The 26843-nt window shown below is 29.0% G+C and overlaps 2 protein-coding genes across 2 annotated transcripts in view; both read left to right on the top strand.

Moving 5' to 3' along the window:
* Nucleotides 1–19707, top strand: part of LOC106685490 (peroxidase) — a 163716-nt gene extending 144009 nt beyond the window's left edge. The window contains exons 5-18 of the mRNA XM_014428196.2: nucleotides 2722–2913; nucleotides 3973–4169; nucleotides 5857–6030; nucleotides 6581–6659; nucleotides 7609–7754; nucleotides 10127–10254; nucleotides 11772–11885; nucleotides 11973–12105; nucleotides 12661–12788; nucleotides 12934–13043; nucleotides 13203–13295; nucleotides 14828–14997; nucleotides 15114–15222; nucleotides 16097–19707. Coding sequence (XP_014283682.1) covers nucleotides 2722–2913; nucleotides 3973–4169; nucleotides 5857–6030; nucleotides 6581–6659; nucleotides 7609–7754; nucleotides 10127–10254; nucleotides 11772–11885; nucleotides 11973–12105; nucleotides 12661–12788; nucleotides 12934–13043; nucleotides 13203–13295; nucleotides 14828–14997; nucleotides 15114–15222; nucleotides 16097–16211 — 1888 coding nt within the window. The 3' untranslated portion in view covers nucleotides 16212–19707. The remainder of the gene's footprint in view (nucleotides 1–2721; nucleotides 2914–3972; nucleotides 4170–5856; nucleotides 6031–6580; nucleotides 6660–7608; nucleotides 7755–10126; nucleotides 10255–11771; nucleotides 11886–11972; nucleotides 12106–12660; nucleotides 12789–12933; nucleotides 13044–13202; nucleotides 13296–14827; nucleotides 14998–15113; nucleotides 15223–16096) is intronic.
* Nucleotides 19708–20722: 1015 nt separating this feature from the next.
* LOC106685488 (uncharacterized) lies at nucleotides 20723–26176 on the top strand. Its single transcript, XM_014428194.2, has 2 exons — nucleotides 20723–21188; nucleotides 23800–26176. Exon 2 carries the CDS (start codon nucleotides 23824–23826, stop codon nucleotides 25381–25383), a length of 1560 nt encoding a protein of 519 aa, XP_014283680.1. The 5' UTR covers nucleotides 20723–21188; nucleotides 23800–23823; the 3' UTR covers nucleotides 25384–26176.
* Nucleotides 26177–26843: the final 667 nt, after the last annotated feature.

The following is a 26843-nucleotide window of genomic DNA, read 5'->3' as shown; positions in this document are numbered from 1 at the left end:
TGCGGTCAATGAAACACAAATAAGTTAGTCATACTTATTTGTGTTTCATTGACCGCACCCCCAACCATCTTCTCCTCATTTAAATTTTAAAAAGGTAAATTTAAACATGACAAAATTAATAAAACTTCTCAATTGAACCAATATTGACTAAGATATAACTAAAAATTCTTGTAATTTCCATTGCATTCGAAAATCATGCGAGTAGACACACCAGAAACTTTTAGTAATTTTTAGAACCTTATATTTGGTTGAACGCCTGTTACGCGTTCACTCATACCACTTACCACGAATTTCCATCGTTAAAGACCAGATAATTTTCTATAGTTCTTTTCCCTTGTGGTTTAAAGTTACTTTCTATCTCCAAAATAAGGTGTCACTGCTAGTGTATCTAGAGATAACATTTCTCTTCATTTTTTTCTGTTGGTTTTATAAACAATTTCCCTTATTACGCAGTCTGCTCCATTTTGCTTTAGACTTCCTATTGCTATATCTGGGACTCTGGTGATTATTATTATGGTGATACGTATATTATTAATTTTCTTCAACAGCATCATATCGTACTAATCTTAGTCTTATTGGTTTCTTATCATGAGATACTTTAAGAATTTTAGTGATTCCTTATTCCTTTTTGTATCAGATCCCTCATTCGTAGGGAACATGTAAGGTGATATGTGGTAAGTGCGCACAATATTTTACGAAGTTTAACTTTAAATGATATGTAGGACTCATCTCGACAAACGACTGACATGAAATCCTCATACAAGACTGAAAAGACAAGAAACTCCTCCTCGATTTCGACTGTTACAACATTTACTAGAAACTGTCTAAATTGCCAATCCATTACAAAAGACTGATCAACATGACTATTATAAGGCCTATCTGGAGATACGGAGTTGAGCTTTGGGGCTCCACTAAGCCATCAAATTCCTCCCAAATCCAATCCTTACAGTCCTAAATCCTTCGTAAAATTCTTAATGCTCCTTACTTTGTCTCAAATCAAGTCATCAGTCACCTCAATGTCCCGTATGTTCCCGATTTGGCCAGAACCAGATACTATTCCTTCCATGATGACTTCTCAACCACCCAAATCCACTTGTTTCTAACCTGGCTTCTCCTTCATTACCTAATAATCCTCCTAGACGTCTGAAAAGAAGATGGCCTCGGGATCTTCTCTAGAAATGTTATTGGAGTTCTATCAATGGGTAGATTCTCCACATGTTTGTATCATGTCACTATCTCACCTACAGCAAATTTACTTGTATATATGTTACACAGTTGTAAATAACAATAAATAAATGATTAAAAAAACTTTTAAATATAATCTTATTTTAGATTTTTCTTCTTTTTATGTAAACGTACCTGGGAGGATTATGTTTTGAATATTACATTCATAAAATCATCCATAGGGACCTCAATGTTCCATATGTAACCATATATCAATGCTTCCATGATAAACTCCCTAATCACTCAAATTCATATGTTTCTAACCTTGCATCCTCTTCAATTCCTGATTATCCTCCGGGATGGGGAACGGGAGATGGTTCTGATGCCTCCTAATGTAGAAAGGTTATCGGAGGGCAGCCAATGGGAAGTTTCTTCACAAATATTTCATATTATTAATTTTAAATACAATTGTATGTTTTAAAAAATTCCAATTTACATCCATTTTTATTAGATTGACAATTCCTTTTATCATTCAAAAATATGTACTTCCCCCATCTTTAATGAACTTTGATAAGCACTATAAGTTTGATACATATTCATGATACACATACACTTTGATGATACTCTTTCTTCCCCTAAAAATTAAATTAACTTAGTCATCCTCAGGCCCGTCACACACATTACCTGATATACCTGTCAGGTAAATCTATACAGATAAACATTACTGGTATAACGGAACATGTGTGCTCTACTCAAACCGCAATGTCAGTGCAGTTTTGCCTGCAGCGCCTGGGAAATATGCTTCAGTTTTCCTGTGTAGGTTTACCTCACCGGTATACCGGAACGTTTGTGTCAGGTCTTAGTTAAATATTGTATACAAAAAAAAAAGATGAAATTTTCTGCAAAATTTGAACATTTTTATTTTCATTTTACCCAACCTAAAACGTACTCTTGAGAAAGGCTACTTTTCGGTTCTTTAAATCCCACATCCTTAAACTTCTTCCTCGAAAAGCCATCCTGTTCCTCACCTACATAACACCGTTCTCCGTTCCACTTATTTTCTCTCAATGCTCCTTATTTTTTTTACTAATAAAAGCATCCATAAAGGCCTAAATGTTCCTTATGTAACCGATCTAGCCCGAACCCGATATTTTTCCTTCCATAATAAACTCCCTAACAACCCAAACCCACTAGTTTCTAACCTTGCTTCCTCTTCCATTCCTGGCAATCCTCCGAGGTGCCTGAAAAGAAGATGACCTCGTGACCTTATATTGTAAGCTGTTGTTAGAGTTCTACTACTGGATAGTTTCTCTACATCCTGTATCATATCATTATGTCATTATAATCAAATTTACTTGTTATATTTTTTTATACAGTTGTAAATATCAATAAATAAATTTTTAAAAAACCGGTTCTTTAAGAAAAACTTTCTTCTGTCCGATTAAATCCAAGTTTCAACTTCTTATCTTATATCTTATCTCTGAACTATTTAAAAAAATTTAGACATCTCTTTGTCAAAAGTTTTAAGAAAAAGAATAACTTCGGTTATGTTTTCAGGTACGGTATGAGCGTGGAAGACATAGAGAAAGGCCTACCACAGATGGACACTTCGAGGACTATGATACAGGAAGTCTGCCCTGCCTACCTCTCTGATGTCACCTGTCACCCGGGCAAGTATCGTAGGCACGACGGCCTCTGCAACAACATGAACAACCCTTCTTGGGGTGGCACCAACGCGCCCTTCCAAAGGTACTCGATTATTTTTATATGTTTTCCATGGTAGAAAATAAGAAATAAGTATTTTGTTTTGTACTCTTTTAATTTTTTTGTCTTTTAATTGTAAAACTGAGGAACTAAATTACATCATATTAGCTTTTATATACTCTTCAAGATAGAAAGATTGTAAAATCGTAATGCACACGTGCTAATAAAACTTTAGTTGAACGAAAAAAGCCCTTTGCAAAATAATTCACCTCTCGATCAAATCTGTAATTGTCATTCTTATGCAATGTCCATAATTTTAACTGGTGCTATATTTTGTGATTTTGGCATAGCAAAGATGAGGAAAGTCCTTCATTTTAAAGAACCGTTCCTTTTAGCATAGTCTATTTGGAATTAGTTCAAAGAACTACGTGTATTTTTAATTTTAAACTACCAATAAATAAACAAGAGCCCTTTTTATTTACTGATTAATTACTTTATCATGAATTTTTTAAAACATTATTTATTTTTTTATTTATTTAAATAGATTTAACATAAGCCCACGGTTTCAAGACATTTTTGACCTCGTTACCGTTTTTGGATTAGAAAAATGTAGCGGCACACATGTTGGTCTATAAAATTTCTCAGGTTCTTTTTTGAGCTACAAAAATATTAAAACGTCACCATTCTTAGAACGGTTAAAAATATAGGAAAATTAAAAAATATTTTCTATTTGAATATTAATTTTTTTTATTTTTTATTTTACACCCACGTTGTGGACTGCTTACCTAAGCCACAAAACATAATTTCATCCTCTATTATGGCTACCATGGCTCTCTATTATCTCTCAAGAATTGAGTTGTTTATTTCAAAAACTACTCTAACTCAGGTCAGATAATATGATTTGTTTGTTTTCTCGAAATAAAGTATTGGAGTGTCCTACAAACCAATATGTTATCAAGAAGAAGAGACTATAGGAGGTGCTTAAAAATAAAATATAAAATAGAAGTAATAAAAAAAAAAATAGTTTGCACATTATCCTGTGGTCACTGGTGTGAAAATGTATGTAATATATGTCTAATTTTAAACTCATCTAACTTATTTCAGGTTGATGGCTCCTATGTTTTCTGATGGTATGGGCGCACCAAGAGAAGGTATCTTAGGAACCCAGTTGCCTCTACCTAGGATAGTGTCTAGAACGATCCATCCAGATGAAGGCTTCCATGACCATGCTGGTACTGTCATGGTTGTAGCTTGGGGTCAGTTCATGGACCACGATTTTACCCTAACAGGAACACCTCTTGGTAAAGAATTTTTTTTTTTAAACTGTATAAAAATATTTTATTTGTTATAAATGTTGATAAATGAATCTATAAAAGGCTTAGATATTGTAATTGTATATTCAAATACTTATAAATACTTTGTTACAAAACGTTTTGTTCATTAGTTCATTAAAATTTCCATTTTAAACTTTGTTTGACTCTGAAGTAAAAAATGAATACATCAGTGATTACTTTGATTAACCCATTATTTGATTATGCCTACCAACTGTTTCAACCTATTCTAGTAATATTACTGGAAAGTAAGGCTGAACGCAAAGGTACCTTTTTTTTTTTTTTTTTTTTTTTTTTTTTTTTTTTTTTTTTTATATCCCCCTCCCTTGCCATCTCTGGCATACGGGGTGCGGGAGCAGTGGGGCAGTGCGCTGGGGCTGCGCATGCCACTACTCCCTAGGATCACCAATTTTTTTTTTTTTTTTTTTTAACTGTGGTGCAGCCCAGCGCTACGCAAAGGTACCAGCCAAATAAATTTTTCCTTTAGGAGCACCAATAAGTAGGTGCAACATAACATGCCAACATTTTGGCTCTGGCAGTTCAATTCTGGAAACAGCATCTTTCAAAATGACCTTCAATCTATCAAACCAATGAAGTTCTTCAGAGGTGGATGTTTCTAAATCACTCCAGTCAGGGTCCATTTGCTACCACTTAAGAATTATCATCTAAAATTGATAAATTGAAAAGGGAAAATAGAGTAAACTATATACCTATAACAAGAATAAGTAAAAATTGTGAAATATTTAAAAATATGTTAAATAAATTTTGTTTAAAATTGTTAGAAATGTCAAGAAATGTTCCTTAGAAGCATACAAATGTGTATAGAACTTATAGAAAATAATTTGTAAAAACGCAAAAATTCCAATCCTTAAATAATAATCCTTTAAAAAAAATAAATCTTAACTCCTTCAACCAATGAAGGGTCAGAGGTTCAGCACTTTGTAAGGAAGTACTGTCACTAAACCAACTGTTGTGCAAGGAAGTGATTTGGCCAGAATTAAGTTTGACTGCCAGATTTTTCCCCAATAAAGTATACAAGTATCCACTATATAAGGTTAGGTGGACCCTGAAGAGCTACCGAACACACAGGGTTAGCACACGGTTACAGTAGCAGAATAGATGATGACCTATTTTTAAGAAAATAATTTTAATGTGTAGATTTTACGATGTTTTAAATAAAATATATTTTATGTTCAGAGTTTTGTAACAACCTAATATGGGTATTTTTTGGACTTTTTATTTTGTATTTTATCGTTTGATTGGGATTACCACTTTTTTTTTAAGTTTTCTTTACCACTCTGATGGTTCAGTTGAAAGTTATCCAAAATGAATCATCTTTTATGAGATGGATTTCGGTGGTTTAATAAAAAATATAACTCATTTTATACGTATCTTTTAATTGACATTACCACTTTTTTTTTAAGTTCACTTTACCCCTCTGATGGTTCAGTTGAAAGTTATCCAAAATTAATCATCTTTTATGAGGTGGATTTCAGTGGTGTAATAAAAAATATAACTCATTTTATACTGTTTAATGTAGACATTTCAACAGTGAAACACATTCAACAGTATAAAATCATTCATTGTGGGTTCATTATTTGGTTGCACCTTTGACTATCATTGTCATTTTCCTTTTTTTATTGGTGCTTCTTTTCAGATCGCTTTACAAAGAACGAACCAGAGGAGTGCTGTAATAGGCCTGCACATCTCAAGCATCCATACTGCATGGAAATTACCATTCCAGATGATGATTACTTTTATGCCAAGCATGGCGTCAAATGTCAGGACTTCGTTAGGTCATTCCCTGCTGTTAGGCCTAACTGTCGACTTGGTAAAACTTTTTTTTTATATTAGGATTAATTATTTTAACATAAGCAATAAGGAACCAAAAATTTTTGCGAAATTGTTTTATAAGATAGATCAATAATTTTTCTAAAATTTTAATTTCACAAACATATTGCCAAAGCACGTTGTTCCACTGTTACAATATTATATATTTATACAGCCTAAAGTAAACCTATGCTGTCAACAAAAAAATTATTAATATAGCTTATAAAACACACACATAAAAAGTTGCATTCCATATGAGATGTAGCATTCCAAAATCAACAAATCCATTTACCAATTTTTCTTTATTTTTTTCTTAGACAGTGTTTATATTAGATGAACATGAGGTGAAAGGATTTTTTCCATAATCAGTTATAATTTTACACGTTATTAACAGTTATTTATTCAGTTATTATTTAACCGTTATTTAACTGATTTTGGAAGAAATTCAATTGTAAATTTAAAAACATATTTGTAACAATTTACTAAGTGAATAATTTTGATTTTATGCCAAAATATTCTCTTTTATATAGCTATTTATTTTTATTTTTTAGGATCAAGAGTGCCTTTCAATACTCTGACTGGAGTCATCGATGGAAACACAGTGTATGGTGTTACTGAAGAATTCTCTAGGTAAAATATTATCTATTTTCTAAAAATATATCAATGGAACTTTTGTTATAACTTTAACTATTTTATTCATGTAAACAATATTTGTATTTTAATATCTCACAATGAACTACAATCTAACTGGATCTTTTGTAGCCTAGTTCTGATTATCAATTCCAACAAGCTATTCAAATTGAGTCTGTCTACAAAACTTTAGATAGAGCTTTTCTAACTATTTCAGGTTTAATTAATCTTATTATTTAATTAATCTAATCGGGCTTAATTTTTCTCATTCACGCTTGATGTCCAGCACATCTAACACTTCCCAACTTTATTATTTTTATATATGCCTCATTAATAGTATAAATCAAACTGCTTACAGATGAAATTTTAGATTGTGTCCATCAATGGAATTTAGTATAAACTTCATACATAATGTTATCAAATAAATAAAATCTGACTAGTCATAACCACATAATATTTAAGCACTCTATGAAATAAAAAGTCAAATTAAATGTTTATTTTATCGTCATGGTTTTATATTAGCTCACCTCTAAATTTCTTATTTATATCTAAATTTAGTCAATTAAGAAATTTTACCAATATAATAAACGTAAATACCTCTAAATTTCTTATTTATATCTAAATTTAATCAATTAAGAAATTTTACCAATATAATAAACGTAAATACCTCTAATTATTCCAACCCAATATTAAGCCCCTTACTTATTTTAAACCTGATAATTGTCAATAATTGATTAATTCTATTTCTAAACAGTGATCTGAGACACTACAATATGTATCGAGACATATCTATTAAAAAGAAAAATTCAAAAGAATTTTTGTAAATTAATAATGCAATTCAATAAAAGAGAAATTTATATATTTTTTTTTCAAGTTTATCAAAACATGGATGATAAAGGTACTATCATATTATTATGATATTTGTCCTGATTAAAATTATTTATTACAGGCATTTACGTACTGGCTATGGAGGATTATTGAGAATGAACCCAGTTTTCCAAGAATTTGGTTTAAAAGATCTTCTCCCGTTGAAAGTTGATATTCCAGAAGAAGGGTGTACAAGAGCCAACAACACAGAGTACTGCTTTGAAGCTGGTGAGTTTTTTTTTTTTTGTAATATTATTTTAATATTCACTTCATAATAATCAACAAAATGTGTCAGAAATGATTACATATTAAAATATACATTATGAAATCTAATAAGAGTACACTTTTAATACACTTCTTGTTACTGATGTAAAAAGAAGTGTATTAAGTACTTTTTATAAATGAAATATTTTTTATATACTAAAGTGTTGAGGTGAAAAGAGATTTCCTTTAGAATATTATCAATGCTTTATATTTACTTTAATAATATTGCAGAGTGTTTAGCCATGTTATAGTACATTATTCCTTATAATCAAATATATCCATTTTCTTTAAGAAATTTTGTCTTCATTGACAATTTCACTGAATGATGGTGAGTTAGAGTTTTAGTAATTAGCATAGTAACTATAAAAACTACTATATTTCTTATTTTTATAAATTTTATATATTCTTATCACTAGCTATCGCAATAGTTATGCTAGAAGATGGGGGAAACACTCCAAAAGGTTGTAGTAAATATAAGTAAAGTAAAGTAAATATAAAGTATTGATAATGTTCTAGAGGAAGTCTCCTTTTATTTCAACATCTTACTATATAAAAAATAAACTTCCTAGGAAATAAAATAAAGAATTTAATATTTTTATTTATGTATAAAATGTAATTGAAAATAAAAATTAATAATATTGATTTAAAAATAGTGTTTTTATCTCAATACAGGATAGCCACAAGAGCTATATCCCTATAGTGACACTCTCTAAAGTATCCCTTCAAGGAAAATAGTCTGTTCCTTTTTTAGATATTTAAACTTTTTTCAGTTAATGGTTATAGAAGTTTTCAAATTTATTAGTTAAAATTATTCAATGAGATACAATGATTGTTTTGAAACAATTCGACTATTGAAAAATTGTTTGGTTATATTTTTAGAATTATTAAATTTTATTTCATGTCTCATATCATTAATACACTGATAGAAAAAATCATGATCATATTTAATAAAATACTAATTCATTTTATACACTTAAGAAATTTAAAAAAAAATACTTTTTTACAAAAATAACCCTATCTTGTTATACTACATATCCTAAAATATGTAATATATTTTCATATCTACTTATAGAAGTTGTTGAGTTATTTTCTATGTACAATAAATCTTGATACAGTAGTCGGGAGAGATCCACTTTATTTTATGGCTTCTTGCAACTACGTTCTATCCCATGCATATGTCACCCTACAAAAAGCTCCTTGCATCTACCTATGTAAACTCACTACAAGTATGTAGATGTATTGTCAGAAGAATATTTAGTTTTTTTCAGGTTTGAAAGTATGCAACTACTGCTCCTTGGCATCTTAGATAAGGATATCCTCACACTTCCAATATTTAACCATTCCTCTGCTCTTCCACAGTTCTGTTTTTTCTAACTTATCTAATATTTCATAGACTTTCAATATTCCTTACAACCCACCAATGTGCTTAAGTAGATAATAGTAATCTCTGAGGATAGAAAGATTTATTTCCATTGTCAATGTTCTTTTTATTTTTTTTTTTTACCATAAAATGTTTAAAAACTTTTCCAAATCTGAAATTAATATATTTCTCATTACGTAAGTTTAACTTACTGTAAGCTATTGATTCTATTGAAATAATTAAAATTTTAAATAGTTAAAATGTATTTAATCACAGACTTACAAACAAAAAATATATAAATAATGTATATTTTCTTAAGTAGAATCAGTAACCAAACATAAACTTATTGTTTGTATTTTATTTCTGGAGTAGCAATAACCAATTTATATTTTTAGAGGATTTTAGTTGTTTAGGTAACTTTTCTGTCAAAGATTAAACTTGTATTTGTAAAGACTATTGTCTCAGAAAATCCAGAAACTATTGTATTTTTGTAATATAGCAATATATTATTATTACTATTATTATTATTGGCGGGACAGACCATAGAGGTCCAAGGTCTCGCACAATGTACGTAGGAAATACATCACACGTCTCATGACAAGGTTTTCATAGGGTGGGTTCATCACTCCCACATCTATTTTTTTTTTCCGGGGGGGGGGAGATTGTGAGTGAGTATTGCATATTTATATGCTTGAAAAAATCCCAGGTAGAGCCGAGGACTCGATCTCGTAACCTTCGGGTTGGTAGGCAAGTTACCACACTTCTACCGTGCCCCCCAATATAGCAATATATCCATCTTTGATTTTGAAAACCTTTTGTTTCAGTTTTCAGATTTATTTTTCTAGATTTGTAATTGGGCATTTGTTGTTGTTGCTCTACCAACCACAGATTTATCATAATAAATAAACAAGTAATCACTAAAGCAGCCAAAAAAATACAATAAAATGATCATTTTCTATTGTAATTTTATTTTTAGGTGAAATCAGAGTTAACGAACAACTCGTGTTGGCTTGTATGCATACAATCATGGCTCGTGAACACAACAGACTGGCTAGGGCCCTAGCCCAGGTCAACCCTCACTGGGATGACGAGACACTTTATCAGGTAAAGTAGCAATAAGATTTAATTTCTATAAATTCCTATATGTTGTGAAGATATAATACTATTAAATATTATATTTAACATTATAATTATTATTATATTTAATAAGCAACTAGGGGAAGAAACATACAAGTCTTTTATATATCAACAAACCATGTACATATATTAAATATTCCTATTATGTTTCAGAAATTTAGAATTTTCAAATTTCAAACATGATATTTAATTCTATATTAATAAATAATATAGTCCTAAATATTAAGGACAATAATTTTGTTCTAATTATTTACTTCACTGTAATATTACTGACAATTCAAGAAAGCTAAGACAAGTAAACAAAGTAAAAAATTAAATTACCATTTTAACAAATAAACACCTCTCTTTGAGTGTTTATATTTCTTTTTAAATAAATATTAGTTTTTTATACCATACCAGAAATTAAATTGTTACTTCGATACCTATCCATAATTCTATGTTTTATGTTCAATTAAAATATTTTATAATGAACTCTACTTTAGGGCATTTTATTTTCACTATCTCACTGAAATAATCCATCTGGACTCAAGAATGTAAAAAGACAGATATTAATAGGAAGGAATTTTCACAAAAATAGCTACTATTTAAAATTTTCCTATTTATGAGTAATTATTTTCATTTTGACATTTAAAAATTTGTTTATCCTTGATCATCAAATACACAAGAAATGTCACTAAATATTAGATCATAATTAAATATTGTTGATCTTTTCAAAAGTCTCAATCCACGTTAAATAGAGAATATTTTGTTTAAATTTATATTATTATTATTATGTATATGAATTATATTTCATAAAATAGAGATTTTTTTATAATTTACCAACTGTTAGTAAAATTGATACAACATAGGAAAAGCTGAACCCGCTTTGTTCATTAGTGATGTAACCACCTTCATAATAATCTTCAAGAGGACAGACATTTTTTTTTTCTTATAGTCAGACATGAGGTGTTTGAAAAAAAAAAAAAGAAAGAAAGTTATTTTAACTGTTTGCTTATTACAGGAAGTAAAGAAAGACAATTTCTCAATATCAAGACATGAATGGATGAAATTTTTGGAAAAATAGAGATTTTTGCTTTGAATAATATTCCAGATATTCTTTTCTAATCAAAATCTTGCTTAATTTTTTTAAATCTTGAACTATGGAAAATTTCGGAAATTAAAAATTCACTTTTCTAGTCTATAATAGGAATAAATAAACATTACATTTAATTTCCTTCAGATCTGTATGTTTGTAGCATAACACCTACATCTAATTTCTTCTTATATTAATAGAATTTTATTTTAATTGATCAAAAGCAAAGAATGAATTTCAAAAATAAATATTTCAAAAATATACTCTAATCTAGATTGTTTTAACAAAATTTTTAAACATAGCATTATCTTTTCATGCAGCTGTAAATCCTCAGTTTCAAATTATAAAATTAATAATTTTTGTTGGGAAATGATAGTTCAGTAAAATTATAATAATTTTATTTTGTCTGCAGGAAGCAAGAAGGATAGTGATCGCTGAGATACAGCACATAACTTTCAATGAGTTCCTACCCATCATTCTTGGAAAAGAAGTTATGGAAAAGTTTGGAATCTTGCTTGAAAAAGATGTATAATTTTACCTAACTATTGACACTGTCATCTATACATTTATAATAATATAAATTATAATTATGTTTAATTTAATTTATTTATAGGGTTACTGGGACGGTTATGATCCAACTATTAATCCAAACATAATTGATGCATTTGCTTCTGCAGCTTTTAGATTTGGACATTCACTTCTTCCTACGGCTGTCGAGAGATGGAGCAAAGCCCACAAATTTATCGGTAAGATTAGTAAAGATTTCATTATGTTGATGTAAAACTTTGTAATAGTTGTGTGCACAATAAGTAATTTATAATTTATATCACTAACTAAAAAAGTAATGAAAAAAATTTAAAATATCATCATAAATTTTTCATTGCACAAGTAATAAATTTTGTAAAAAAAATTAGTGCATTTTATTCTTTTTGTGTATCATCATTCTTGGTACTAACCAGACAGCTCACTTACTAACTTACAACACCCAAACCTCAAGAAAAGTAAACAATAAACCAGTTCTATCAAGAAGTCTTCACAAAATATGTGCAACCAAATTCTCAGATGGATCATTCCCAAGACTTAAATAGACTACCAGTTGGAAACCATTAATTTAATTCTAACTTGTTTGATTGGCTTAATTTTAATTTTTTAAAAGTAAAATATAAGTTAGGTAGAATTTTTTGGTTTTATAAATGAGCCTAATCTTTGTAAATCAATTCATCTATGAAAAAAAAATACAACCTCCTCAGAATTTCTTTTTTTTTAAATTTTAAACACATTTTTCATTTAATATTTTTCAGCATCAAAAAGGTTATCTGATCTCATTCGAAGGCCTTATGATTTGTATAGAGCGGGTGTAATGGATGAGTATCTGATGGGTTTGATGAATCAGGTAGCGCAAGCTATGGACGACTCCATTACTCAAGAGGTAACTTATTTCAACATTTTTATTATTCTTAAGATTTTAGAGTAATCATCATTATATTTATTTATTTTTTTATAATTATTTTATTTCTCATTATCATTTTTTTATATTTAATGGACACATATATTCCTACCTCTGGCATCAATAGGTAACAAATCACTTACTAAAAAAACCTGGACATCATTTTGGATTGGATCTTGTAGCATTTAACATGCAGAGAGGAAGAGAATTCGGAATACCAGGATTCATGTTTTACAGGTATTTGGATATTTTATATACTATAGATGCATGCTTGTTTATAATTCAATTCTGCCTTTTGGTACTTTTTTAAATTGTGATTACTTTATTCATTTTTTTTATTTTTTAAGTTTGTGATTTGAAGCATTTTTTAAACAATTGAAAATGTGCTAATTGCAGGAAGTTCTGTGGACTACACAATGGAGAAGACTTCCAGGACTTATTTGGTTCTATGCCCAATACGACTGTTCACAGATATATGCAGATATTCCAGTAATGATTCAAATTTAATAAGTTATTATGTATATAAAGAACTAACTGATTTCATTATTAATTCAATTTAAAAAAGTCTTTCCTTTGTAAAAATTACGAAACCATTTCCACAATCATAGTTCCTAATATTTCTGTATGTTCAAAAATTCTGATCCATATTTTTAGAGCTAATTGGTTACGATATTGAAACAAAAATATAAGAACAATGTCTTCACAATCCTGTCCTTTTTTTTCCTTCAGTAAAAAGGCCTTTAAAAAGTCCTTAGATTGAAAAATCTAAGGTTATGCCAAAAAAAAGTGACAATGAAACTTCATTTATTTTTATGCAAGGGGGGAGTCTGTAAACCAAAAATCATCAGATAATTATATTAATAAGTACTGTTTTCTTCAACTTTTATTTGTAAAAGACATTTTTGGTATACTTTCATAATACATAAGAAGGTGATCTCATGAAATAATCTGGATCAAAACTGCCTGCATTTTTTTTTTTTTTTTTTTAAAGAAAATCATTCATTGAAATAAAGCAATATATATCTGAAATAAAGTTTAAATTCATGAAAACTGGAGATAAATTACATTAGATGGAGATAGTTTCCAACCATTGCATTAACTGTCCTGGCTGCTGCCATGATGTATACTGTATGATGCCATCATGATACTGATGCTATCATGATAGTATTTACTATCATGACTGTATTGTCACACTAGGTTTCACATAACTTTTTTTGTACAGCAGCAGTGAAACTACTGCCAATTCTACAATTTGATAATTGCCACTCAGACAATAAATATTATCATTAACTTGTATACTGATATAAGGAGAACTATCATACTGTTTACAAACATGGCAGTGGCTGTGATAGCCAGTGCAGTGACTGTAAAGTGTCAGAATGTAAACTGGTATTAATATGACAGTAATCTCTACTGCTACATGTTCTATCAGGTACCACACCAGACCCTGTGCGGTGATACTCCCATAACAGTAGATACAACACCTTTATAATAGCAACTATTATACAGTATACACGATAGTAGTAGCTACAATATTTCCAGCAATATTTGTAAACTATCTCTACATAATGTAGTTTTTCTTTAGTTTTCAAACATTATTCCAAAAATTCATTACTTTATTCCAGTAAATGATTATTTCTAAAAATAAATACACACAGTTACATGATTGATATTATTTCAACAAATAATGATTTGATTACCCAATTATTTTATGAAATAATTGTGTTTCATTAAATAACCATTTAATTTATTCAATAAATAATTTTTTTTAGAAAATAACTGAAATAGGTCAATTTTTCAAAGCTGTGGAAGATTTTGAAATCGACATGATTTTTTCACCAATAAATTTGTTTTTCAGTGTAGCTTAAAGGAACTGTAAAGCTTTTAAAATTCCTGATATATTTCAACCATTTTGTGACTTATGCTGCTTTTATCTATCTCCCTTAATATGGTGAAGTAATGGGGATTTAACAAAAATATATGCTTATTTATTTTTTTATTCTAAACTTGCTAATTGGCAGGCATACAATGGATGTAGACTTATGGTCCGGAGGAGTCTCAGAGAAGCCACTGCCCGGAAGCATGATTGGACCCACTTTTGCCTGTGTCATCGCTACTCAAATGAGCTTTCTGAGGCGAGGGGATAGGTTCTGGTATGAGCTGCCTAACCAGCCATCATCCTTTACCCCAGGTACTTCAATACTTTAATCGATAACCCAGAAAACATTTTGCCAGAATAAAATTGGTTTTTAATAAATTTGTTATATAAATTAGAAATTTGTTTATGAACCTAATAATATTTTACAGAACAACTTCGAGAAATCAGAAAAATCAAATTATCGAGGATACTCTGTGACAATACAGATTTGATAGATTCAATTCAAGTATATCCTATGGTTCTTCCTGATTACGAAATGTAAGTAATTTTTATTTATCTTCCATTAATTTATATGCTGCAATTTATAAAGGATTTATAAAATGAGTTCACTAACATTTATGGGAAAAATATAGATCATTAAAAATTTTTAGAAGATTAATTTTTTTTTTCAACTTATTGACTGCTGACTACAAGATAACTAATGAATTAATTGAAAAATAAACTGATAAATATGCGAACTACAACTTATCTCATAATCAGCATGTTAAAGACTTTTTTAATATCAGGTATATTTGCACCCTAACTATAAATATAAGTTCAAATATAAATAAAAAATCAAGTTTTCTTTATGTTAAAAGATTAATTTAATTTTGTTTTTTAATTTAATTCAAATATACGTTAACACAAAGTAAAACTGAAATGTAACCAGAAAGGCTTCAAATTAACTTTGTGTCCTGGGTAAGTTAATGTTCATTTTGAAAATGTATATATATATATTTTATTGTTATGTATTATGTAAATATATGTTCAAAAGACTTTTAATATTTCAAATTTTTCTTGATTAAAAAGGGAAAATCATGAAGTTTTGCAAGTCTCTTTTGAATTCATATAAATAACTGATCCGGAAAAAGATGTGTCCATTGGAAAATTTAGAAGATAACACACACTTTAATTACGGAGCAAGTACTGTAGCATGTATATACTCTGTTAGTATAATGAGTTAACTGCATTGCAATGGATCAAGAGAGTATGTAAAGTTTTTGGACTTTCAATTAGGGGATTGTGCCAAGGCTGTGCATGTGAATTTAGGTATAGAAGGATGCCAGTGATCACTAATATTGGAAGTGACCTTTCAGGTATTCTACAGCATTATTATTGTTGGACAATATTCATATTTTTTATTTTATTCCAGTAATCCAAGGGTCCCGTGCCGAAGTGGGATCTTACCCAGCATGGACCTGACTAAATGGGCCGATTACGGGAATGAAGTAAGTCAAGGTTACCAACTATTTGGGAAAAAAAAGTAGAAAACGCACCAGCCACTTGTAAATATTGCCATAATCCAGCTGCCATATAGTTACCAAGTTTCCTTACAAGATGGTAGACTGCTCAGTTTCCTTATTTGTAAATATCAGATCGCCTTCTCTTATTCCTTTTTGGAACTTGAACATTCTATTTAGTTTTTGTTACCTTCATATCAAATAAAGTGCCAATAAAGTTTTTAATTTATTAATTATGTGTTAAAATGTATGTATCGAGGATTGATATTCGATATTCACTTAATTTGTTTTGTGGAAAATTGAAAGAAAAAAAAAATTTCTTATTGAAGCCTTTTAAACATATTAAAACAAAATGTTATAGTTGTAGAATATTTCTTATTGTAAATTTTTCAATTTATTGGCTAATTTCAGCAATAATGTTTAAGTGAAATTGAAATAGTACTAATGAAAATTTTAATGATGAAACAATCTTTCTTTTTTAATCTTAATTTATTTTTAACTCTGTCTTGATATCTTTATATGTATGCTTACACTGAGGAGAAAATTATACACATAAATGGTGAACTTGCTCATAAATAAATACAAACATGTCAATTTAAATCAATTGATATAATTGAATCATGGGTTAGAATAAATATAGTATGTTACTAATGAATGGAAATAGTATGGATGAATGAAACTAGTATGTTACTATTTTCAAATCGGGCAGGTCAGGTCAAACATTTTCTGTCTCTTATTTTGTTTTATTGATGATGTCCTTTGCCACATACTATGTTATAATATCCTCAGCTGTAATATCATTGAATTTAAAAAAAAATTATTTACATCCTTGATTAACTACTTCAAATTCTTTTGTACTATATCTTTGAAAATTGAGGTAGATTTCTTCTGATGGAGGTTTTTATTAAAACCTGTGTTAATTTTTAAAAATTGTTGGAATTTTTGCCCCTCACCAACAACCATTTGTCAAACTTAATTACAATTTATTTAGGTTAGATTACATTAATGATGCATCATCAAGCTTGAAAAAAATGTAATTACAAAAAGTCAAGACCCCAAAGCATTCTAAAAATTAATAAACGTTTTATATAAAAAACTTTGTAGGAAGAATTTCACCTCCACATTCAAACATATGTTGCATTCTGTTTTAAAACATGGTAACTGAAAAAATAAAAACTTTTATAATGTTTAATTTTTTTTATTTACTATGTTTTATCTTCAACAAGGAGTCACTTACAGTTACTTAATATCAACACCATTCTCTTAAGAAAATAAATTTCATAAAGATTCCTTCAACAATTTATGAACTCAACCCTAAAAAAGCCAGTAATGCCTAAAACTTCAATTCATAAAATATTTCTGTTACTATTTTTTATGAATGAACACCTCATATATTAAAAAACTCTTCCTAATAAATAATCAAGAATTAATTTATTTGAATGTTATGTGAGTTGTGCTACCTGTGATCTTATTTTCTGTAATAATGATACCAGAATTGACAAAATATTGACTGGTTAGTGAATCATTGGTATTTGATAGAATAAAGCCTTAGTTTTTGAATCTTTGAATAATAGCATAAAACAGTAATAAAAAATATTGAGGCTAAATTTCACATAAATAAGAGTAATACTCACATAACTAAGCATGTAAATGTGAAATCATGAATATGATATATGATATTCCTAAGAGAAACAAGAAACTTCTGAATAAACTGACTATCTACAATAGCAATACACAATTGTGAATGATAGGAACAAATAAAGTTTTGTTTTATTCTACATTACTCTTATGGTTACCAATGACATAGATTTATGTCTTTAAGCCTTTTAAGAGAATATTATTATCAAAAATTGTCTGATTAAATAATTTTATTTGCTTCAGTTATATAGGTTTTTTTTATTACTGGTTTAAAGTTTGTTCAGTGTAGCTTTTACTGTCGCGGTAGTGTGACATTTTCAAAAATTTCTGAAAAATCCTTATTTTTCCAATGATGACAGTTCAGGAATATCGATTATCAATCCTCACTAATGTACAGGCCTCTCTATTTTAGTTATCAGCATGTAATTTGTATATATTATTTTATTATATTTAAATTTTAATATACAATCAAAATGAAAAACACAGTTTAGGATAACTGAAGTTACCATGTTCGACTGTTTGGTTACTAAAATACCTGATTATATTTAATAAAAGATATCAATAGCACTATTGTTCTTCTTTAAAATCTCAAATCTTTGATGAGTATTATTAGAATAAGTTAGATATATATATATAGAAGGCCAATGGTATAATCATAGCATTTCATGATATGCTGAATTAATTACCCATCCAATTATCAAAACATAAAATTTTTAAATTTGGATATTTAATCTTTTGTATCTCCATACCTCACACCCTGACTTAAAATTAATTCAAAATAATAAAAATGTTTGTAGTTACTTCTATGTTTTAAACAAAAAACATTCCCAAAATATTAAAATTATTGGAGAGAATTTATTTTTCCAACTATTTTTAATTTTTAAATGCATATTTCCAAACAAAAGTTGAAAAATTATTAAAATCATTTAGTAATATTTATTTCTAAAATGAAAGCTAAAGTCACGATTTTGTACTTCTTCATACAAATTATGATTTTTTTCAATTCAGTTAAAAAAAAGGACAGGAGGTATGGACTGAGTGATTATAAACACAAGTGAAACTTTTTATATTTGTGTTAAAGTTTCAGCCTAAATTTCAGGTCTTCATAAGTACTAAAAATTTAAATAAAATGAGATTAGAACCATAATATAGTGAAAAAAAAAAGTGTAACAAGATATCAGGAATGTAATAAATGATACAAATTATTTTTTATTTTTCCAATATTTTCAATGTTCGTTATCTTTTTGTCTAAATTGTACCTTTTCAACATTACATTTTATTTTATTTTAGTATCATTTATTATCTTTTAATTTCTTGTTCTGCCTTTTTTTGTTTTTTTATGAATGTTGTCTCATTTTTTTTTGTTTTCCAGCCTTAGGCCTGAAATTTAGGCCAAAACATCAGCACAAATAAAATCAGTTTCGCTTATTTTTGTTTATTATTTTACTGACAGCACTCCTCAGTTTAAAATACTTCATTACAGCGGCGTATTGTTTAGCGGTGTGAAATGATTATAGGAATCATGAAATGATGAGGAATTTTGTGATATACAAGATTCTATGATTGGTGTTCAAAATTTCTGTTCCTCAGAGTTAAATTATCCTGACATTCATTACCATATAAAATCTATTTTTAATAATAAATTTATTTAATTAAAAAAAAAACTCAAATAATTAAAAAAATGCATTTGAGATAGTTTAGTTCTGAGGTAAGGATTTATGTTAAAAAGTAATTAAAATCATTCAATGTTTACTGTCATATTTATATAATTATGATTGTTTATTAATAACTTAAATTAAGTTTATCATTTTATTTTATTATATTATTATGGTAGGCCTGTAAATTAAGTGCATGTTGTATATGCTCAATAAAACAATTACAACTATTGCGTGTAGTATTTGAATTGCTTGATCCACAAGAAAACTCTTATGGTATGTTTATATTTGTTAACTGAACCATTTACAAACTACATAAAAAATTTATTAGAACTGGATGATAACTGTGAAAACAAATATTTTCTTTGGAAACTCAAACATGGATGAAATGAAAAATCTATCTTTATTCTAGGGTACTCGGTCTCCTGGGAATAACAATTTGAGTTGCATTTGTCAGGCTGCTTTATGTTGATTTTAACTGAATTAAATAAAACAATAATAACTTTATAAATAATATAGAAAATGAGATGAAAAAAAATAATAAAGAGTATATTTATAAGAGCTTGAATTTCTATTTATTATTTTAAAATATCAGGAAAATTGATAATCAAAGAGATGGATAGATATAATTGATGCTAGAATGAATTTAGGGATGAGGTTATATAAATTGGTATGGATAAGAAATTCTTAAATCAGGTAGTTAGAATGATGAATGATTTTCCAAACAATGAGATATAGTATTTTACAAGTGGATGTATAAACAAAAGGTGAGAAGGTCAATTATGTAGGAAGATTTTTTGGTCTTGAGGATTGGAATAGGAAGGTATTGTCTTAAGATACTAGAAAAAAAACTAACCTTACATGGAATAACAATAAAAGATAGGAAAATGTTTTCAGCCTCATGTTCAGCAAATATTATTATCACCTTATACTGAGCATCTATAGTCAAAGCGAGAAAGAATAAGGGAGGATATAGAATTACATTAAAAAATAAATAAATAATCAAAAGAATAAGGAACTATAAAGAAAAAGATACAAGCTTACAATATTAAGAACATTTAACTGATTAAGAACATGTAATTGATCACAATTATTATGGTTCTTTATTTTTTCTCACAAAAATAAGTTATGGCCAGTTCGAGAGTTATTTATTATTTACAAAGGGTTAGAGAATATCTAATTTATCATTCATTTTTTTCTGTTAAACTTAAATTAACTAAAAATAAAATCTGAAGTTCTAATAATCTGACTTTTAGTGGTTCACAATTAATTCGTTACTTTCTTATTTTTTGGTTGTAAGTTTGTTATGCAGGTGAATAATTTCCGTGAGCTATCCATTAATTGCTCACAAACGGTTCAGTTCACAAGTGTACGTACCTATATTTTCCAAATTGCTATTGCAAATGCTGATTAAAAAATGTACAATGTAGTATTGAATGTAAATAATGTGTATTAGACTTTCAGCGTTATAGAATCCTCTCATCTTCAATGGTAAGTAAATGTCTCATTTTGACGATATATATTATTTTGTATAGTTATTTTTAAAAAAGTTTTATTTTTGTTTTTCAGTTGCAGGTAAAATTAGTCAATAATACCCTGTACATAGATATTACAATTACAAATTAGATGCCGATATTATAAAGAGAGAAATGTTAGCTACACGCTTGAAGTAGATTATTAGAAGTGCTTTTGCCTATTACTTTTCTTATAAGTACGTTCAATCGGCTTTTAATATTGAATTGATGTCTTACTTAAGGTTTTAAGAAACAATTGATGAATTGAAATGCTTCAATCAATTGTAGAACTTTAATACTACTTCATACTGCTCAGATGGTTAGGATTGAAATAAGATGGTATTGAATGATATAATATGAATAAAAAATATGCAAAGTGATTGGACTTTAGATGAACAAACAAAATTTTATTTTTTAATTATTATTCCTGGAATCAACTTGTTTAATAAGATTTATAAGGAATTATATTTAAATGTTAGGCTATTAGTTTATGTGCTTATAACTGTTTTATTAAAGTAAATATTCGATACCAAATCTGATGTTAATCTTTAATATTTTTTAAATAGACCAAAAAAAAACCAAAAGAAATAGAGACCTGAAAGTTGTCTACTTATTTTTTTAAAATTTAAAATTTTGGAAACTTCATGATCACATTTTAATTTCAATTAAAAAAAAATGCATTATGATTGTGGCATTTCAATGTTTCAGTTGTTGTTTACTTATGGAGAAAAAGTAAGAAAAGTTAAATATGTTAATAAAAAATGTACTTTATTTTATAAACTATGTTTAATAAATACTGACATAAAATGGTGAAAAATAGATGGAATGGTGAGGTTCATAATGGAATTCACAATTAATCTGTTAGACAGGAAAATGGAGTTTCAAGTCCAAGGGGAATGGGATTTTAAGTCCAACTCCCATTTTTCAATTTTTACATTTATGGAAACCAGTAAAAACCTTTTTGAAAATCCAAAATCATATTTTTTTGCGAAAAAAATCATTTTTTATTGATTTCCTTGATTGTTCCTACAAATTGGGATGTATTTTCAAACAAAAATATAACTTCAAGTTTATAAACTTGAATTAGTTTTCATGTATTAGGCAAGTTTGATTGTAGAATCTATAGTTCTATCTACTCCCAGAAAGACAATTCATCACAAAAAAAAATTTAAATTACATTAAAACATTTAGTAAAAATCTGTACCGTTACAATCCATGAAGGTACAGGGGTTCAGTAATTAGTAAGGAAATACTGTTTATTTACTTAGGGTACCCAATTTATGTAGTTGGGGAGGGCTCCAGAACCCACAGGGTTTGCTACACAACTATAGTGTAATAGAAAACAATTTTCTGCCGAACCGGATTTTAACCCAGGTCCTTGGATTTAGTAGCATTGTGCCTTACTACAGTGCCACCGTGCTCTCTTATCATTTTAATAAAGTAAAATATTGTATCTATCAATGGTCTAATCACTGTTGTTATAAATACAGATTTGGTCATTTAGCATTAAGAGTTGGAAACTATTGGAAAATTCCTGCACAAATGCTCAAAGTGATGATAAAAAGTGACATATAGAACAAGTACTATATAAAAACAAAAAAGAATTATTAAATATAAGATTAATTTATTAATGAATTTATAAAATTTGTATTTACATCAGTGAGGTTGAATATAAATAGATTTATTGATTTATAAAGAAAATTTTCAATAGTCATTGTAATAACTAATGAGATCAGCAGATTCATCTCTTGGATGATATGAGAACTAATAATAGGAGCTGCAAATGTCTGGTATGAACAGAATTATTTTATAAAACAAAATATGTATAAAAAAATCAAACTTATTTGATAGAAAGTGTATACACATTGATAGTGAGGAAAATATACATGACAAAACATTTATTTAATCTGCTTTTTTTCTGTATAAAACAAGGAAAACAAAAGATTGAAAAACAAAACAAACAATAGTTGCACAAACATAATTAAATACAAGAATATAAATAATAAGGGCCTGTTATTAATGCCCTTAACCTTCTAAAATAGGAAATACTCTTTAAAATTATAACCTCTAAAACGTTTTTCAGTCTGATTAGTTGCAAATATTTTTATATAATAGAGTCAAAACAACAATAAATCTGGGTAAGCAGAAATAAAGTTTCATATCTTTGGCATTTTAGAAAGAATAAAAAAAAAAACAAGAAAAAATAAAACTTTTAAAAATATATGTAATTAAGAAAATTCATTCATTTATAAGAATCACCACAGTATCAAATGTTGGAAAAACATAAAAAGACTAATTAAAATTGAAAAGTTTTGTTGTTTTTGATTCAGCCTTATAAGAAAATATAAATTATGTTGATATTTTTGAAAATAAAAAATACAAAACTATAGAATGATAGACAAAATTAAAAGCAACAAATTGTAGCTTCACCTTTCCCTACATATTAATTAGATTTTTTAAAATTATTATTATTCATCCTTATATTTTTCCAGATCAATTCTATATTTCATTCATTAAATAAGATGCGTGTTGTGTATAATCCACACTCATTAGATTATAGGTGGTTAAGAGCCCAGAACAATTCTATCCTTACCAATTTAAAATTTATTACATTTTAAGGATAAATGTGAAATTGGGATGGGGGGAACGTTGAAGATTAGAGTTACAAAAACTTTTTGATCTATTTTTATAAATATAATTTAAATTTTATATTAAATTACTTACATTTCTCTCCATAAGTAATAATGTGTGGTTATCCAGAATTATGTAATTTAATCTTATAAAATAACCAATGCGCATGAATTTCAGCTGATCGACCCTAGGACTAAAAAGATGAAAACTTCAACTGTGACTGCTGTCACGAAATTTGGAAACAAAACTGTATCAATCAGCGACGAACCGACGCCTGTCAATAATCAAACGCAACTTGCAGATTCTGGTTCGACTCCGGCCCCTGGGAACGACACATTGCAAGCTGCAAAAAATCCTATTGACATTGTCATAAAAAGGCCAGACATTTCTAAGTATATCATCAATGGAACCAACAGACCTCTCATTCCGATCGGGATCGGCAGGATCAAGAACAGTGTTAGTAAGAGTGAGAAGACTTCTGGAAAAGGGAGAAAGAAGCGAGCACCTCCTCTCGTAGCTGCTCCTGCGAGTTACAACTACCTGATCAGAACCCATCCTGCGCCTCCACCTCTTCTCGACTACTACTACCCTTCCAGTAAGGAGATCCCTCAGGTCAAAGGAGACGAGCTGAGCCTTCTCATGAGGGGCATGGACTCTTTCCTCGATATAGATCCCTTTGACGAAGATTTCGACGACATCGCTAAACCCATTACTAAACCACTTTTCAAGAGCAAAGAGAAAAACAAATTAGTTCCCGTATCTTTTATGGATTCATTCTTCAGCAGCGAAGACTTCCCTAGTCCTTCTTCTGACTACAGCGACAGTGAGTCTAAAGAGAAATCGCCTGAGCAGAGTGGGGAAGATGACGTTTACGACATACACGGATACAGGGATCCTTCTGAAGACGAGAGATCAGTCAAACCAAAACCCCCAGCTTACAATCTAGCCGTTTCCAAAAACCACGACTACACTCCTGTGAGAGGGACGACTCATAAACCAGTTACTTTCAAACCAACAGAAAAACCAAGGCTTGTAGAAACGTTCAAGATCAAAGAGATACATCAATTTCCTGGTTATGCGCTCCCAGGATCGTCTACAGAAGCCAGTGCAGAAAAACGACCCGAAATGCGACCTGAGAAACAACCTGAAAAGTCCAAAGAAGAAGAATCGTCAGAAGAAGAGGAAGAAGAACATCACCACCACCATTTTTACGATCAGCTGAAGCACGTTCATCACAATCCACCCAAAGGTTTCGATCCGGAATCCTTCCGCCTCACGATCCCTTCAATTATCAAACACAAGTACCCCAACATGTACAGTAAGAAACACAAGCATTTCCATCACATCGAGGACGCTCCGATAATAATCAAGTATTCCAAAAAGAAGAAAGAAAAAGGATCTAAGAAGAAGAAAAGACCTCTTACAGAGTCTGAAGAAGAAGCAAATTACGACGAAGAGGGGGAATTGTCAGAAAAGGAAATAGAAAATGCTTATAAGAATTATGACGACTCGCAGATAAATCAAGATATCACACACGATTACGAAGTCGACGAATCGGCGGAAGAGACAAAAATACGTGAAGTTAAAGAAAAGTTAGATGCAGCCAAATTGCCAGTGATTATGAACAAAAACAACAACAAAGCTATGTTTGATCTGGACAGCTTATCCAACATTGTCTTCAATACGACAAGCGGTAGGCCTAAATTCAAAATGCCCAAAAATTTCAAAAACTTTTGGAAACTCCATTATAAGTTTTTATGAAAAATATTTTTTCCGCAAGGGAAAATTTGTACATTTTGTAATAATAATTTAACAATTTTTGAGACTTATAGCCTCTACATTTTTTTATTGTTATTTAGTTGGTAAGAATCACTGATGTACCTAATGTAATAAAAAAAAATCTTGTGAATAGATCGCTTTTTTATCCTAATTTGCATCAGTTTTTACTCACATTTATTTACATCAGAATTACACGAAAGAATCTATTGTGAATTTAGAATTAAAACTAGTACTAGCTTGTCACAATGGCGTTAAACTACTTCTCAACACTTCGAAAAATAAATTATGAGATTTTAAAAATTGGCCATTTTCATGGATAAAAACTCACCTTTTTTCAAAAAATGTGCCATTTTCCGAAGAATAAAAATTAGTCATGTTTGCGTTTAATTAATTTTTTTTACGAATTAAAAGTACTTTTGTATAATTTATTTATTTTTTAATTTCACTCTTATTATTGCCATGGGCACAACAATCCTGCCAATAAGGCCTTTAGAAGGCTGAAGAGGAGATGGTTGAAGAATCTTCTTCTCCTGGAGGAGGTACCGTTGATTACTGCTCTCCTTACGAATTTATAATTGTCAATTGTCATCAATTTCATTGAATGGAATTGAAACTTCCATCGTCTTTTATTTTTATTTGTCTAGCTTTTATTTATACTTAGTGTCACTGAATACAATTTATATTTAGAAAGGCCGACCCATTATATTTTTGGTTCCTGTGTTCTGTTTATACTAGATAACTGATGGGTTGTTCTCGTTACACTATTAAGAAGATGTCTATTAAAAAAATAATAATAAAAAACCCTGTCACCTGACCTAGTTTATACAGCGAACTCAAAGTAGCATGATATCGATTTTGAAATGTATTCGTTAAAGATAGAAATATTTATATCAATTTTTTTATATTATAGTTGTATCGTCTAGATGCCGGTAAAAAAACGCCAAACAAAGTAGCTGAAAAAATATTTATTAAACTGCCCACTATGTTACAAACATGCAAAGGACTCTTTTTGTCTTATCATGGTTTACAATATTTATATCTTGTTCACATAACCCTGATAAAACCCTGCATAGTGGGTCGAAACATTGATGACTGAAAAAAAGATTTTGTATACCTTTTTGACCATCTTCCTAAAATCAATTAATCCATATTCCGATTTTTTTTCGTATATTCAATACATTTTCTGTTTATTTGTACACTAATTTGTGTACAATTGTCTCTTCTTCTGACGCGTCTACTGACCCCATCAGAGAATAATTCTTAAACATGGTCACTTGTACTTTTTTATTTACCAGTTACCATTAACTTTTCAACAAGCGCGTAAAGATCCGCTATGTTCACGTAACTATTTTCGTATGTGTGTTTACCCAAAAGAATAATTCAAACGGTGCTACATTTTCGTACAGAAAAAAAGAGGAGTTGCACGTGACAGTGCTGTCAAT

The sequence above is a fragment of the Halyomorpha halys genome, unplaced genomic scaffold (assembly GCF_000696795.3).
Source record: "Halyomorpha halys isolate HHAL.00 unplaced genomic scaffold, Hhal_1.1 Scaffold702.1, whole genome shotgun sequence".
NCBI lineage: Eukaryota > Metazoa > Arthropoda > Insecta > Hemiptera > Pentatomidae > Halyomorpha > Halyomorpha halys.
This window is presented reverse-complemented; position numbering and strand designations above follow the sequence as displayed.

What these genes read in the sequence shown, in the direction of transcription:
- LOC106685488 (XM_014428194.2), top strand. Translation starts at nt 23,824, where the DNA reads ATGAAAACTTCAACTGTGACTGCTGTCACGAAATTTGGAAACAAAACT.